General features: G+C 49.1%; 2 protein-coding genes across 2 annotated transcripts, besides 1 other annotated feature; both read left to right on the top strand.

The window, feature by feature from the left end:
* Positions 1–444: 444 nt before the first annotated feature.
* ACLA_070250 (orotate phosphoribosyltransferase) lies at positions 445–1,257 on the top strand (the record flags this gene model as incomplete). Its single annotated transcript, XM_001275418.1, has 2 exons — positions 445–713; positions 786–1,257. The coding sequence occupies 2 exons, from the start codon at positions 445–447 to the stop codon at positions 1,255–1,257; spliced, it is 741 nt and encodes a 246-aa protein (XP_001275419.1).
* A 3,815-nt stretch (positions 1,258–5,072) lies between these two features.
* Positions 5,073–5,095: a microsatellite.
* A 942-nt stretch (positions 5,096–6,037) lies between these two features.
* On the top strand, positions 6,038–13,647 carry ags2 (alpha-1,3-glucan synthase Ags2; the record flags this gene model as incomplete). Its single annotated transcript, XM_001275417.1, has 6 exons — positions 6,038–6,388; positions 6,472–6,647; positions 6,712–12,693; positions 12,756–12,961; positions 13,028–13,538; positions 13,599–13,647. The coding sequence occupies 6 exons, from the start codon at positions 6,038–6,040 to the stop codon at positions 13,645–13,647; spliced, it is 7,275 nt and encodes a 2,424-aa protein (XP_001275418.1).
* Positions 13,648–14,332: the final 685 nt, after the last annotated feature.

The following is a 14,332-nucleotide window of genomic DNA, read 5'->3' as shown; positions in this document are numbered from 1 at the left end:
CTTCGGAGGACGTGGCCGGCACGTGGTTTTCCGGTGCGATATTCAGGGCCAGAACGCCGAAGAGGTCTGAGAGGTTATAAGATCTTAGAGAGAACTATCTACCGGGCTGAAGACTACAGCGCAATCAATGCATTCAGACTCGTCTGTATCTGTCTCTCAAATGTGTAGCATGAGGCTGGTGGTCGCCCTCCCACAAAACACGGGGAGGTCCGATCGACACCTGAGGCAGCTAGCCCACCCCGCTGTTTCTGCCCCTCCTTTTTCTGCCTCTGCGGATAGAAGAGAAAAATGGGAGAAAAATTTCCACCGAACCAGACGTTGCAATTGATAGAACAGCATTACAGCATTTTCCCCGTACGGTCTGGTTTCCGTTAGACTTCTTTCCCTTGCCTGCCCTCCCAATTGATAGATTCATACAGCAATTCTTTGCTTATCTTTCACAACATGTCTGCTTCCGTTCCTCCTCCCGCCGCCGATCAGGACTACAAGGGCACTCTGCTGCCTCTTTTGATCTCCAACAATGTCCTCACCTTCGGCTCATACACCCTCAAGTCGGGTCGTGAATCGCCCTACTTCTTCACCTCTTCCCGTCTTCACACTGCGCCGCTTCTGCGCGCCACATCTGCCGCCTATGCCAGCGTCCTGTCTGCCGCGCCGTTCGTGACCACCGCCGCCGACGGCACCACGAGCCCCAACTTTGACATCATCTTCGGGTGCGACATCTCCTTGTCTCACCTTTTCCCTCTGCTGGTACAGTATATTGATGCTGACTGAACCGGGTATAGCCCCGCCTACAAGGGTATCCCCATCTCCGCCGCCGTGACAAACGAACTGGCCGTGCGCGACTCCCTCGCCGGAACCCACACCTGGGACAACGTCAGCTACTCATTCAACCGCAAGGAGGCCAAGGCTCATGGCGAGGGCGGAAACATTGTCGGCGCCCCCCTGAAGGGCAAGCGGGTCGTCATCGTCGACGACGTCATCACAGCCGGAACCGCCCTGCGCGAAGCCGTCGGCATCATCCAGAAGGAGGGGGGAATTGTCGCGGGTGTTGTGGTCCTGCTGGACCGCGAGGAGCGCGTGAGCGACACCGAGGCGAAGAGCGCTGTGGGAGTTGCTCAGCGGGACCTTGGCGAGAGCATGCCCATCCGCGCGGTCATCGGTCTCCATGATCTGATTGAGAAGCTGGGTGATAAGATTGGGGAGACTGAGATTCAGCGGTTGAAGGACTACAGAGCGCGCTATGGAGCGGAATAGATTAGTCTATGGGGATGCTATATATGAATTACCAAATGATACCATGAGTCTTGACGGCACTTTTTCGCATTATCTGATGGTCCTGGTGGCCGGCTCGTCCGAGTCATGAAATGTGCAACCATTCTTGCGCTGTATCAGATCTATCTTCTCGAATCGAGCATGATCTCTTCACTTTCTGCACTTTGCGCCTTGCAGACAATAGACACAACAGAAGCATCAATCTTCGTGGTCATTTTGCCTAAAGTTACGATGACATCGGGCATATCCCGTTCAACATCCACAGGATAATTTCTGGTTGTCCCGTTCCCAATTCTCTTCAGGTTTCGGCATTTTCAAATTGTAGACTGGCATCGCATGACAATCTTCCGAACAGGAGCATCTGATTTCGATCGAAACATGAATAATAATGAAAGGAGCAAAGGGATGAAAGGTTTAAAGGCATGAAACACGTTCATGATCATTAAACATGTCTCACATACTCACCATCCAACTTGAACTCGAGACCACAGCGGCAACGGACTCGGGATGTTTACTATCCAGACTTCAGACAGCAATAGCAATAGGCAACGAAGTTTCAAAAGGCTCCATCCCGACTTGAGGTGCGAACTTGGGTCGAGAAAGTATTCCCTTCAACTCACCATGGCCTCTGTTTCTCAAGCCGCAAGAGGTCGAGCCACATCAACGAACACGAGTAGTGCTTGAACGCGTACTCTTTTCCGATCTCCAAGAAAAAACGATGCCACTGACATCTGCCTAAAGAACGGTGAGAAAAAAAGAATTGTGCTCATGGTCTCAAAAACTGAGAAACTTATTTTAGCCTCGCGTGCAGGACACAATGCGAACATTGCTGCATCCTGTCTGCAAAGACAGCAAGTCGGTGAAGACTGAACATGACAAAGATAAGCTATATCATATGGATATTCCAAGCGGTCGGGTCCCACAGATCCCAAACGGCAAACTCGATATGACAGGTTCAACCGAGTCTCATGTTGGCAAGCGGTTTTGAGTCCCACTGTGTATGATGAATCAAAGCAGCCATGTGCCGAGGGACCTTGCTACCCGGTATGCGTTGACAGGGCTGTGACAAACTGCGAACTGATAGCAGCACTGCCGCAATGCGTGGCTTGGATTTAGGGTTTCCAATAACGTATGCAGTTCGAGTAATGCCATGGGCTATTTTTGTTGCGTTGTGAGTCGCTCTAAGGCGGGTTGATGGAGTATATCCACCAATATAGCATGGTGTGCCGGGTTCATATTTCGCTGCTCGATATACATAGGAATATCAGTCTCGGTTGAGTACGTACTCGCGAGATAAGACCCTTGCAAGCACAAGCACCAAGTCAGCCATTCACACAGGCCACGTGTAGCCACTTCCTCGCCTATCTGAAAAAAAGAATGCGCCAATACGCTTCTCGTGATAGATCACGCCGGGCTATAATGCTGATGCCGGCACAGCAGTTGATGGTACGCTGACGTTCCACAATAGCTCTGGCTGCTGGTGGACGCGGATTGCATTTGCTGCTCACCATGCAATACGCAATCCCGAGAAGCATTGTGTCTAATATCGCCGGACCAGCGAATTCGCAAAGTAGGGAATACACCAGGAAGACTCTGTAAGAGATAAGGTCATATGTAGCTGGTATCTACAGGCTGAAAGACCACCCAACAATTCGTATAGCTCAGCAAGATACAAACAACAAGAACATCAGTCGGGAGATAGTGGCAGATCAGGTTCATCCTACCGATGAGAATGTGGCAGCTATCAGAACACTCAGCACTGAGGTGCAATTCCCTATCAAGATCGTTGATGAGAAGCGGTCAAAACAGAAGGATGTTCGGACGCACTGACACAGGAAGTACCAAGTGCATCCATTGATCAGTGCTATTTAAGGTTGGCCTAACCGAGCCTCCACAGTCCACACAGGATCGCCCGCTAATTTAGCTGAGCCCCACTCAATCGAGTCGTCACTCGTCAACCTCGAATGATTCTACACTCTACTGTGCAGAAAGTAGATACGCGAACATTCAGCGATCCTTTGGCTTCATATGGAAATAATCTCGAAGTGAGTACTGAGACTGCGGCTGACTCGGCTCAGGGAATACCTCTTGCATTGTGAGTGGATTTTAGCAAATCTCAATCACCAACTTGAGGTGACCCATCCAATCGTCCTCTCTCAGAATAGCCGAAATGAACTACTGGTCCGTTAAGCAAGGGTGTCGGTCGACAGAAGTGGGAAAGTTCCGGGGCAAGAAACTCATCTCAGGTTTCTTCCTAGGAAGCACAACGCACAACAAGTAACAGTGTGTGCTTCCTCGCTAGGGAGTTGGGCTCAAATTGGAGAGAAATCATTCGCTACTCCGAAGAGGGATGACAGTAGTTTTTACTATCCATTGATAGTGACATTTGATATCCACTACTAGTCATCCCTTTCTTTCAAATCCACCAATAATGTATCATCCGGATTTCCTGCCACAATTGACCAATATATCCTTACATTGCTTGCTCGCTCCCTTTGTGAAACAACACGAAGTTGCTCTATCAAGGCCGAGACAAGTAGTCTCGGATATGAGACAGAAAGACATATTCTTCCAAGGGGAGCAAATCTCTCTGAGAAGCGGCAGTATCCTTCAATTTCTTGGGTGCTCAACCTAGATTGAACACTCAAGCAAGGAAGCAGAGATAGTCGTAAAGCCGTAAATTGTAATCAATGTACGGAGTAATTTACAAGGATAATTAGTTCCAATTCCAAATGGTCTCTGTGGGTATTTTGATCAACGTACTAATTTAGCTCCCGCCGTTGAACTAACCCGATTAGTAAGAATTCTCGAATATTCTCCTCTTAACTAATTAATTAGTAGTTGCTAGTTCAGCCTCCAGACTTGTGTCTAACTGTCTATCATGTCAATTGCCTGGAATTGGAAACATGGACCATGCCATCTCCCAATGTCAGCTACCCTACCTAGTTTAGTCGAAGCCGCAATCTGACCACTTCGGCCCGGTTACAACAATATCATCGGAACTTTATGTCAATCCCTTCTATGAGATGCCCCATTGACCCAGAGATTTACCTATTCCAATGCTGACGTACTCTACCAGGGCCCAGATTGTCTTCAGATGAGCCATTTTGGTTGTTCATATGAATGCCCTCCATACATGCATTATCTCATAGCGCGGCTCGCGAAAATCACCGACGACAACACAGCAGTGAGTGTACAACCGATCGATGCTTTAGAAAGATAGTGAGAGAACCGCCATTTGACGGAATCGGGGACCCTTATCTCGCTTGGATGCACTTGAGAGATAGACTCAAATGAACCCCGACGAGTATTCATCAGCAGTCGGCTCTGTTCCACCAGCCGATGGAAGCAGGCTGACAGGCTTTTTGGTTGAATTCCAGATTACCCGCCCATGCATTTTTTTGGAGAGGGGGGGGGGCAGATTATCAGTTTGTGCATTGCATCTTGCACACGCTTCAAACCGTGCGGTGGACGCCGAGGAACCAGTTCCAAATTGGATCTATGATATGAGCCTCGATATCGATCTCACTGTCCTAGTTAGTGGTAGACCGTGCGCCAGATTGCTGCTAAGCCACATCTTCTGGTCCGTTTCCTCTGCTGATATCGACGAAGTGGAGGTATTATTAGGCATAGAAATGATGAACAGGTAATGAAGTAAACAACAAAACGATCGACCGCCCCCACTGCAGACCCACCAATAGTCTAATTTGCAGCTGCGTCTACATTGGCATAAGGTATCAATTTACCTACCTATGTACCTAGGTAGGTACCTTAGGTATGATACGGTATCGTATTATCCTACCTACCTACCTACCTACCTCCATAGATCACTGAGGTGACTGAATTTCCTCTTTCCTTCCAATCACTACCAACAGTAATCCTTCCTGCCTACGATGACGCTCTCCCTTTGCACTGCGGACTTGACTTTCTCACCTACAGACTTAGACTTGATTCTCCTTTAGTCTGCTCGCTTCTGACACAAGCTCCACCTTCTTCCCCCAACAGCTCTCCACAGCAACGATGCCCCTACGCTTGGCTGTTCACCCAGCAGATGATCCCCCCGATCATCCTGCACAGAGGCGATGGCTGGTTTGGGACCCGGAAGGAAGGTCTCCAGGTCCGACAACACGAATCAGAGACACAGGTAATCCTTAATCTTTTCCTTCTGCGGGGACTCTCCTCCCGTAGCTGCTCGTCACTTAGTCTATCAGCGTGGTTGCTGCACCAGCTGTCCTAGCCGGTAACAATGCAGTAGTAACAAACACCCAGGTGTCGTTCTATCTTGCTTGTCTTTACGGACTCACTTCAGTCTCTGCATCAGTGGCTGTCCAAAGTTTGATTCGTCTGCCGGGCTTTCCAGTCTTGAGGTGAGTTTTCTTCATGCATGATATCGGACAGATTTCTTATCCTCTTGCTTGCTCTCGTTTGACCTCTCGTCTATCTTTTCCTTCTCAGTTGGTTTTGACTGACGCTATGGCTTGTTTGTCTTTGCTTCTCAAACGTTATCTTTTGTCTGCCGATGGCTGACAGTATCCATTGATATTTTAGTCATAACGAAAAGAAAAAGACGCAAAGAGAGGGTGGTGATAAATTCCCAAGGACCGGACGGCAAGCTCACTCGAATATCTCAATTTTCCAAGCGTCCTCCCTGGTGCTACTCAATATCTTACCTTTCCCATCTCTCATCCGAGTCTCATACCATATGCTGCTCTCCTAGGTCAATCACAATTCTTATTCCTCAAGTCGTCAGTCGACGCACGACATGAAGTGGACGTCTCCGAGCTCACTGCTAGCACTTTTCGCAGCAACTGCAGCAGGATGGCCGTACGACGAGTCTCTTGTAGACTACAACCTCAACACAAACAAACAAGCCACCAACCCAGCCGAATACTCGACAGATGGGCCTGGATACAAGTACACCCCCTCTCCGGAGAACTGGCGGTTTCCTGTATATACACTGTTTTTGGATCGATTCGTTAACGGTGATCCTACCAATGATAACATCAACGGGACACTCTTCGAACATGACCTGAATTCAAATCAAATGCGCCATGGTGGTGATGTTGTGGGCTTGGTTGACACGTTAGATTATCTTCATGGAATGGGCATCAAGGTGCGGTGGCTACATTTCTACCATTTCTCGTTCCTCGTTTCTTTGTGAACGATGGCCATGCAAGCTAATACTCGCCCACTCAGTGTATCTATCTAGCGGGAACGATATTGATCAACCAACCATGGGGTGCAGATGGCTATTCGACCTTAGACACTACTTTGCTTGATCAACACTTCGGCAACATCCAGACTTGGAGGGACGCAATCTCGGAAATCCACAGACGAGGCATGTATGTCATCATGGACAACACGATCGCCACGTAAGTTACATTGAATACTTGGCCTGTGATTTTGGTCCCATCGCTAACTGATGAACCCTACTAGAATGGGTGACCTGATTGGTTTCGAGGGATACTTGAATACTACTACCCCTTTCTCTGTCATGGAACACAAGGCGCTTTGGAAAACCGATCGTCATTACGTCGATTTCCAGATTGGCAACGAATACAACGAAAACTGTGACTACCCTCGATTTTGGAACGAAACTGGCTGGCCAGTTGATCAATCTGTTCGAGATCAATTGAACGGTTGTTACAACAGCGACTTTGACCAATATGGTGACCGTGAGGCTTTCGGTGTCTACCCAGACTGGCAGCGGCAACTGGCAAAATTTGCTTCAGTTCAAGATCGTCTACGCGAGTGGAATCCTAGTGTTAGGGAAAGGCTGATTCGACATTCTTGCATGATCATTGAGGCCCTTGATATTGATGGCTTCCGGTACGACAAGGCCACACAGGCCACCGTGGACGCCCTTGGAGAAATGTCGCTTGCATATAGAGAATGTGCTCGCAAAGTCGGCAAGACTAATTTCTTCATTTCCGGTGAAATCACTGGTGGAAATACATTCGGATCCATCTATCTTGGTCGTGGTAGACAGCCCAACCAATATATGGTGTCTGCGGTGGATGCGATGAACATGACAAATTCATCAGACCATCAGTATTTTCTGCGCGAGCATGGACATGAAGCTATTGATAGCTCGGCTTTTCATTATTCGGTCTATCGTTCTTTGACTCGATTCCTTGGCCTGGATGGTAATTTGGCGGCAGGCTATGACACTCCAGTAGACTGGACCGATGCCTGGAACCTCATGGTTGTCTCCAACGATATGATCAACGCTAACACTGGAAAGTTTGATCCTCGGCACATGTACGGTGCCACGAACCAGGATGTTTTTCGCTGGCCGGCCATTGAGTATGGGATAGAGCGACAGCTTCTAGCTTTATTCGTCACGACCCTGCATCTACCTGGTATCCCTATCTTGCTGTGGGGTGAAGAACAGGCTTTCTATATTCTGGATGCCACTGCTTCCAATTACATTTATGGACGTCAAGCAATGTCGCCTGCCACGGCCTGGAAGACCCATGGTTGCTTTCAATTGGCACCTTCACAGTACTACAACTGGCCAATCCAGCGCGGCCGTGAAGGATGTCATGATGAGACAGTCACGTACGATCACCGAGATCCGTCCCATCCTGTCCGGAATATCATCAAACATATGTATCAGCTAAGGGAGAACTATCCTGTCTTGAATGATGGGTGGTGGCTACAGAAGTTGTCCAAGCAGACGCGCGAGATCGACCTACCTGGCTCTAATGACACACACACTGAAATTGGCATGTGGTCAACCCTACGAGATGTAGCGCCGGGTATCCAGAAACTTGGTTCAGCAACGGATAACCAACCAGTCTGGCTGGTATATCAGAATGACAACCATACCGTTGACTACAAGTTTGACTGTGGTAGCAAGGAAACGGCCTTGATTTCTCCGTTCGCGAGTGGTACTACAGTGCGCAATTTGTTCTATCCGCATGATGAACATACTCTCAAGGATGGGCCGCAAAAGCTTGTGTTGAACAACTCGACGGCTCTCGGTGGCTGCCTTGATAGCCTGACCCTTAAGCCGTTTGAGTTTCGCGCCTACGTTCCAAAAAAGAGCTTTGTTGGACCGCGACCGATGGTCACCCAATTTACTCCGGGCCATGATATGCCACTTCTCTCAAGGGTAGCGCCTAACCAGGGTGAAGAGTTAGATGTCAGCATCCATTTCTCTGCGGTGATGGACTGCGACTCTGTCACGAAATCGATTAAGCTGGAATCGACAACGGAATCTGGAAAGACCCCATCTATCGAATTGAAAAGTGTTAGTTGCAAAGAGACTCCGGCAAGTCCTACACAGTGGACGGGGCAGCTACCAGGCATTTGGGTCTGGGCTGGGAAATTGACTGGAGTTCACAACGGGATTCATCGGTTAACAGTTACCAACGCCAGCGACTCTACTGGGGCGAGCACAACGAACGCAGTGGATCACTTTCTGTTTCGTGTTGGCCAACAGGACAATCCTATGGTGTTTACTTCTGCGAACTACTCAAGCAGTCTACTTCATCAGTATGACAACGGTACACTTTACATTCAACATCATGCCGCTGGTGCCGACAAATATCGCTATTCAACCAACTGGGGAAGTTCATTTTCTGATTGGATGGTGTATAGAGGCGGCAATGAGACCATCGAGGAGCTCCCATGGTCTGGTACCAAGAAGCAAAAGTGGGAAGGCAAGCATGTGCGCGTGGAGTACTGGAGCAAGTTGACTGGGAGCAGCGACTATGTGCAGGAGGGTGATTCTGGGTGGGCCTCAAGTCACCCACGGCGCTTCCCTCACCTCTTCTTCAACGGACCCTATAATCAATACGGCTATGATGCTGGTCTGGACAACGTCGTTAAGTTAGGAAGTGATGGCCTCTGGAGATACCGATTTATGGCGGAATGGCCAGCACAAGGCCAATTCAATGTCTGGGGCATCAATCCCGATGGACAGCCTGATCAAAGCTTTGTGTTAGGTGATGCAGATCAAGATTCGGTTCTAGATCGGATGCCTCCCTCCTCCCTCAGTGCAACGCTGATCAACATCACCGACTATCCCCCATCGCCTCATTTGGCGTGGATACTGCACCTCGACGATTCGACTCTCCGATTTCGACTTGAACCCACGGGGTCCAGGGCAGTTCAAATGGCAGTATTCTTCCTACTCTGGCTCATACCCGTCCTGACAGCTGCTGCATGTGTGTATGCATTCATGAAGTCATTTTACCAAGTCAAATTCAACCAAGTAGGAGTCAGCGAGAAGAAAACACTGGTTCCCCTCTGGCTCGGAAGAAGACTCAAGCACGGTAGTTCCGAGGATGCTGAGCCCATGAATCCTCTCGTGCGTCTTGCCAACAAATCAGGCTTTCTCCAGAGTACGTCGGCCTTCAACACAGCGGCAACCCAACGAAGGACTGTTCTGATTGCTACGATGGAGTACGACATTGAAGATTGGGCGATCAAGATCAAAATCGGCGGTTTGGGCGTTATGGCCCAGCTCATGGGCAAGCACTTGGGGCATCAGGATCTGATCTGGGTTGTCCCATGTGTGGGCGGCGTTGAGTACCCGGAAGATCAGCCCGCTGAACCTATGTTCGTCACAGTTCTTGGAAACTCATACGAAGTCAAAGTGCAGTATCATGTTCTGAGCAATATCACCTATGTTCTTCTTGATGCCCCTGTGTTTCGCCAGCAATCGAAGGCTGAGCCCTATCCTGCACGGATGGATGATTTGGATAGCGCCATCTACTATTCCGCCTGGAACCAGTGTATTGCACAAGCGATTGAACGCTTCCCTATTGACTTGTATCATATTAACGACTATCACGGCTCAATCGCGCCACTCTACCTGTTGCCACAGACAATTCCCATCTGTTTATCACTTCACAATGCCGAATTTCAAGGGCTGTGGCCGATGCGAACTCAGAAAGAGAAAGATGAAGTTTGCTCAGTTTTCAACCTCGATATCGATGTGGCAAGCCGCTATGTGCAATTTGGTGAAGTTTTCAACATGTTACATGCTGGCGCAAGCTATCTTCGGCTTCATCAACAAGGTTTTGGCGCAGTGGGTGTCTCCAGGAAGTATGGAAAGCGCTCGTATGCCCGGTATCCAATCTTCTGGGGCCTGAAGAGAGTCGGCAACCTCCCAAATCCCGATCCGTCAGACACAGGGGAATGGAACCGGCAGCTGGCCAGAAACAGTGATGTTCAAATCGATCCGGCCTATGAGGCCCGCCGAGGAGAGCTCAAGCGTCAAGCACAGGAATGGGCAGGACTGAACCAAGATCCCAATGCTGACCTTCTTGTGTTTGTTGGCAGATGGTCTATGCAAAAGGGCATTGACCTTATCGCTGACGTTATACCTGCGGTTCTGGAAGCTCGCCCTAATGTTCAGTTGATATGTGTTGGTCCAGTTATTGATCTTTATGGTAAATTTGCCGCGTTGAAGCTCGACTACATGATGAGACTGTACCCTGGACGTGTGTTTTCACGACCAGAGTTTACGGCACTTCCTCCATTCATCTTCTCCGGTGCAGAATTCGCATTGATACCATCTCGTGACGAGCCTTTTGGACTTGTTGCCGTTGAATTTGGTCGCAAAGGTGCCCTTGGTATTGGTGCACGTGTGGGTGGCTTGGGACAGATGCCTGGTTGGTGGTATAATGTCGAATCTACAACAACATCTCACCTTCTCCAACAATTCAAACTGGCGATTGCAAGCGCGTTGAATTCCAAGCCGAAAGTCCGAGCCATGATGAGGGCGCGCTCAGCAAAGCAACGCTTTCCTGTTGCCCAATGGGTGGAAGACCTGGAAATCTTGCAGACGACTGCCATGCGAATTCACGGCAAAGAATTGGTCAAATCAAATGGACAGTCACTCACGCCATCAGGGTGGACTACCCCAAGTGGAACAATGACGCCCCCAATTACAGGAACTGCGACACCGACAGGCATTCAGACCCCCCCTCTCATACACTCCCGAGAGCCAAGTGTCTCAAATCTAAATCGCCTCAGTTTGCTTGGTCCGCAACAACGCAATACCATCGTATACAGCCGAGATCCAAGCCCTGGTATGGCCGAAAAGCCCAAGTCAGGGCTCAGTCGGCAATTGTCGCTTGGGGTGAGGGCTGGGCCCGGGCATCTGGAGCGTTGTGGTCGTCGTAAGGCCAGAAGAAATCAGCTGTTGGGAAATGAAGACAACCAGACTTCAATCACCGATGTTGAATCCAGCAGCGATGACGACATTATTCCCAGCTCCTACGGAGAAGATGAATATACCTTGACACCTGAACAAGCAGAAGAGGGGCGCCAGATGGAGGCTCCCCAGCAGCCGGGGCAATATGCAGCGTGGGCAGCTCGCGAGTTCTTTAATACAAGACACTCAAGTCAGAGTTCGTTTGCCTCTCCTTTGTCTCCCACCAGCACTGGGGCTGCAGAACCGGACAACACTCTAGTCCCTCCTGCACGACGTTTGCTGGAGCCTGCCCATCCAAGCCACCGACTCAGCAGTGCATCAGTTCTCTCAGTCGATTCAGTTGTTGGCGCCAAGAAGGATTACAAACTCCAAAAGGTTGATCCATTCTTCACGGATAGTACCGGCGAGTATTACAAGATTTTCGAGAAAAAGTTGGAAACTCTGAACGGCTCGAACAGTGAATCACAGCTCTGTATTGAAGAATTTCTTGTCAAAAGTGAGAAGAAATGGTTCGACAGATTTCGGGATGCAAGGCTAGGCCTCAATCAACTTCCGGTTTCTTCTGTTGTCCACCCCAAACGTGATGCTTCGCCGAACACTTCAGATTCGAACGAGATGGTATCACAGGAGAGCGACAGTGAAGTCAACATAAACGTTGATGAATTCTTCCTAGGCAGTGACTATGTCCCCCCAAGCGGTCTGAAGAAATGGATGCAAGTACGAATTGGTGAATGGCCCGTCTATTCAATATTCCTTGGTCTGGGCCAGATTATTGCGGCGAATTCCTACCAAATCACGCTCTTGACAGGCGAGGTGGGACAGACGCCAGAGAAGCTCTATGGCATTGCCACCACGTACTTAATTACCTCTATCATCTGGTGGTTTTGCTTCCGCTACTTCAAGTCAGTGATCGTTCTCTCAGTTCCTTGGCTGCTATATGGTCTTGCTTTCATCATCATTGGTGTTGCACACTTTGAAAGCAACTCATTTAGCCGCGGTTGGATCCAGAATGTGGGAAGTGCAGTGTATGCTGCTGCGTCCTCCAGTGGCTCGATATTCTTCGCATTGAATTTTGGTGATGAGAATGGAGTACCTGTCAAACAATGGGTGTTCCGTGCGTGCATCATCCAGGGCAGTCAACAGGCCTACGTGATCGGCTTATGGTATTGGGGCACCACTCTAGCTAGAGCTGCAAACAGTGGGATTGTTAATCCTCAGGGGTCTATCACAGATACCTGGAGGATAACGTAAGTTCCACATCGCTCCGTCGATTCTTGGACTAGATTCTTAGGCTAACTGAAATTTATAGTGCTATCTGTCTACCCATCGCCGTCTTTCTCTGGATCGTCGGTCTACTTGTCTTCTTCGGCCTGCCGAACTACTACCGACAAACCCCTGGAAAGGTCCCCTCCTTTTACAAGTCGGTCTTTCGGCGAAAGATCATCCTGTGGAACTTTGCTGTGGTTATCATCCAGAACTTCTTCCTCAGTGCACCATACGGGCGGAATTGGAGCTGTAAGTCCTCTGCCCCAGGACGCGGTTATCATAGACCATGACTGACAACATCCGTTCCATATATAGTTCTTTGGAGCTCTAAGAATGCCGAAGCATGGCAAGTGGGAATCCTGTGTGCTTTTTTCTTCGGCGTCGTCTGGGCGGCATTGCTGTTTCTCTTCGGTTATCTTTCCAAGTCACATAGCTGGATCATCCCAGTCTTCGCGTGTGGCCTCGGGGCCCCACGATGGGCCCAAATGCTATGGGGAATCTCAGGGATTGGTCATTACTTACCTTGGGCCGGTGGGGATGTAGGAGGGGCCTTGGTCTCTCGGAGCCTCTGGTTGTGGTTAGGAGTGTTGGATTCCCTACAGGGCCTAGGGTTCGGAATGATCTTGCTCCAAACTCTGACCCGGATACACATATGCTTTACCCTGCTTGCATCACAAGTCCTTGGTTCAATTGCGACGATTTGTGCGAGGGCATTTGCTCCGAACAATATCGGCCCTGGGCCAATTTCACCAGACCTCACAGCCGGCGCCAGCTCGGTTGCGAATGCTTGGTTCTGGATCGCTATATTCTTCCAGTTGATTATTTGGTAAGCACACTACAATTGTTGTGGACATTATTCGAGCTCATAGCTAATACGCTGTCACAGTGGTGGATTCTTGTTATTCTTCCGAAAGGAGCAACTCTCGAAGCCTTGATAGATATATAGACGTCCGGTGTTGGGTTGGGATATTTCTTGGTCTTTTAGGGACTGATCTTTCTCGTTGATAATAATGTACTATCGCAACATAGACGACAAGCTTTGTATATGAGTGATGGCTTTTCGGTGGATGGGTCATGTTTATGTTATTGAATGAATGCCAAATGTCATGTCATGTCATCTGTTTGTTTATATAGCCTCCTGTCGCTACTATACCACGTTTTACTTGATTCTTAGCCTATTCAATACGTGTTGAATTGCAAGGCCAAAGGTAGAGAATATCCCCCTCCCTAAGCTCTTCTCCGTCGAAGAGCAGACCAGGCCCTGGTCACGGAAAAGCTTGATGGAAGGATACAGGATACAGCATAATATCAACCGTTGGGAGCAACGCCGGACCACCAACATCTAGACTCTTTTCGGTCTTTCCAAATCCAATATGGACATTAAAGATGTATATCATTATCGAAATTTCATACGTGTCTGGTATTTAACAATCCCTGGGCCAATGATCCCGAAAACGCGCCCAAATGCAGTGTACAGCAATGACAAACAAGGGGAAAAGAAACACCGGTTGGCGCGTATAATAGCGCGTAAAAACGAAGACAAGAACGTTTTGTGGGAACGGATAGGTAGATAGATAGAGAAGGGGTGGGGGTGGAGGATCACAAATGCATCAACGGTCG

Source organism: Aspergillus clavatus, genomic scaffold, assembly GCF_000002715.2.
Source record: "Aspergillus clavatus NRRL 1 1099423829791 genomic scaffold, whole genome shotgun sequence".
In the NCBI taxonomy this organism is placed as follows: domain Eukaryota; kingdom Fungi; phylum Ascomycota; class Eurotiomycetes; order Eurotiales; family Aspergillaceae; genus Aspergillus; species Aspergillus clavatus.
The sequence above is the reverse complement of the archived record's forward strand: the minus strand, read 5'-3'. Positions and strand labels throughout refer to the sequence as shown.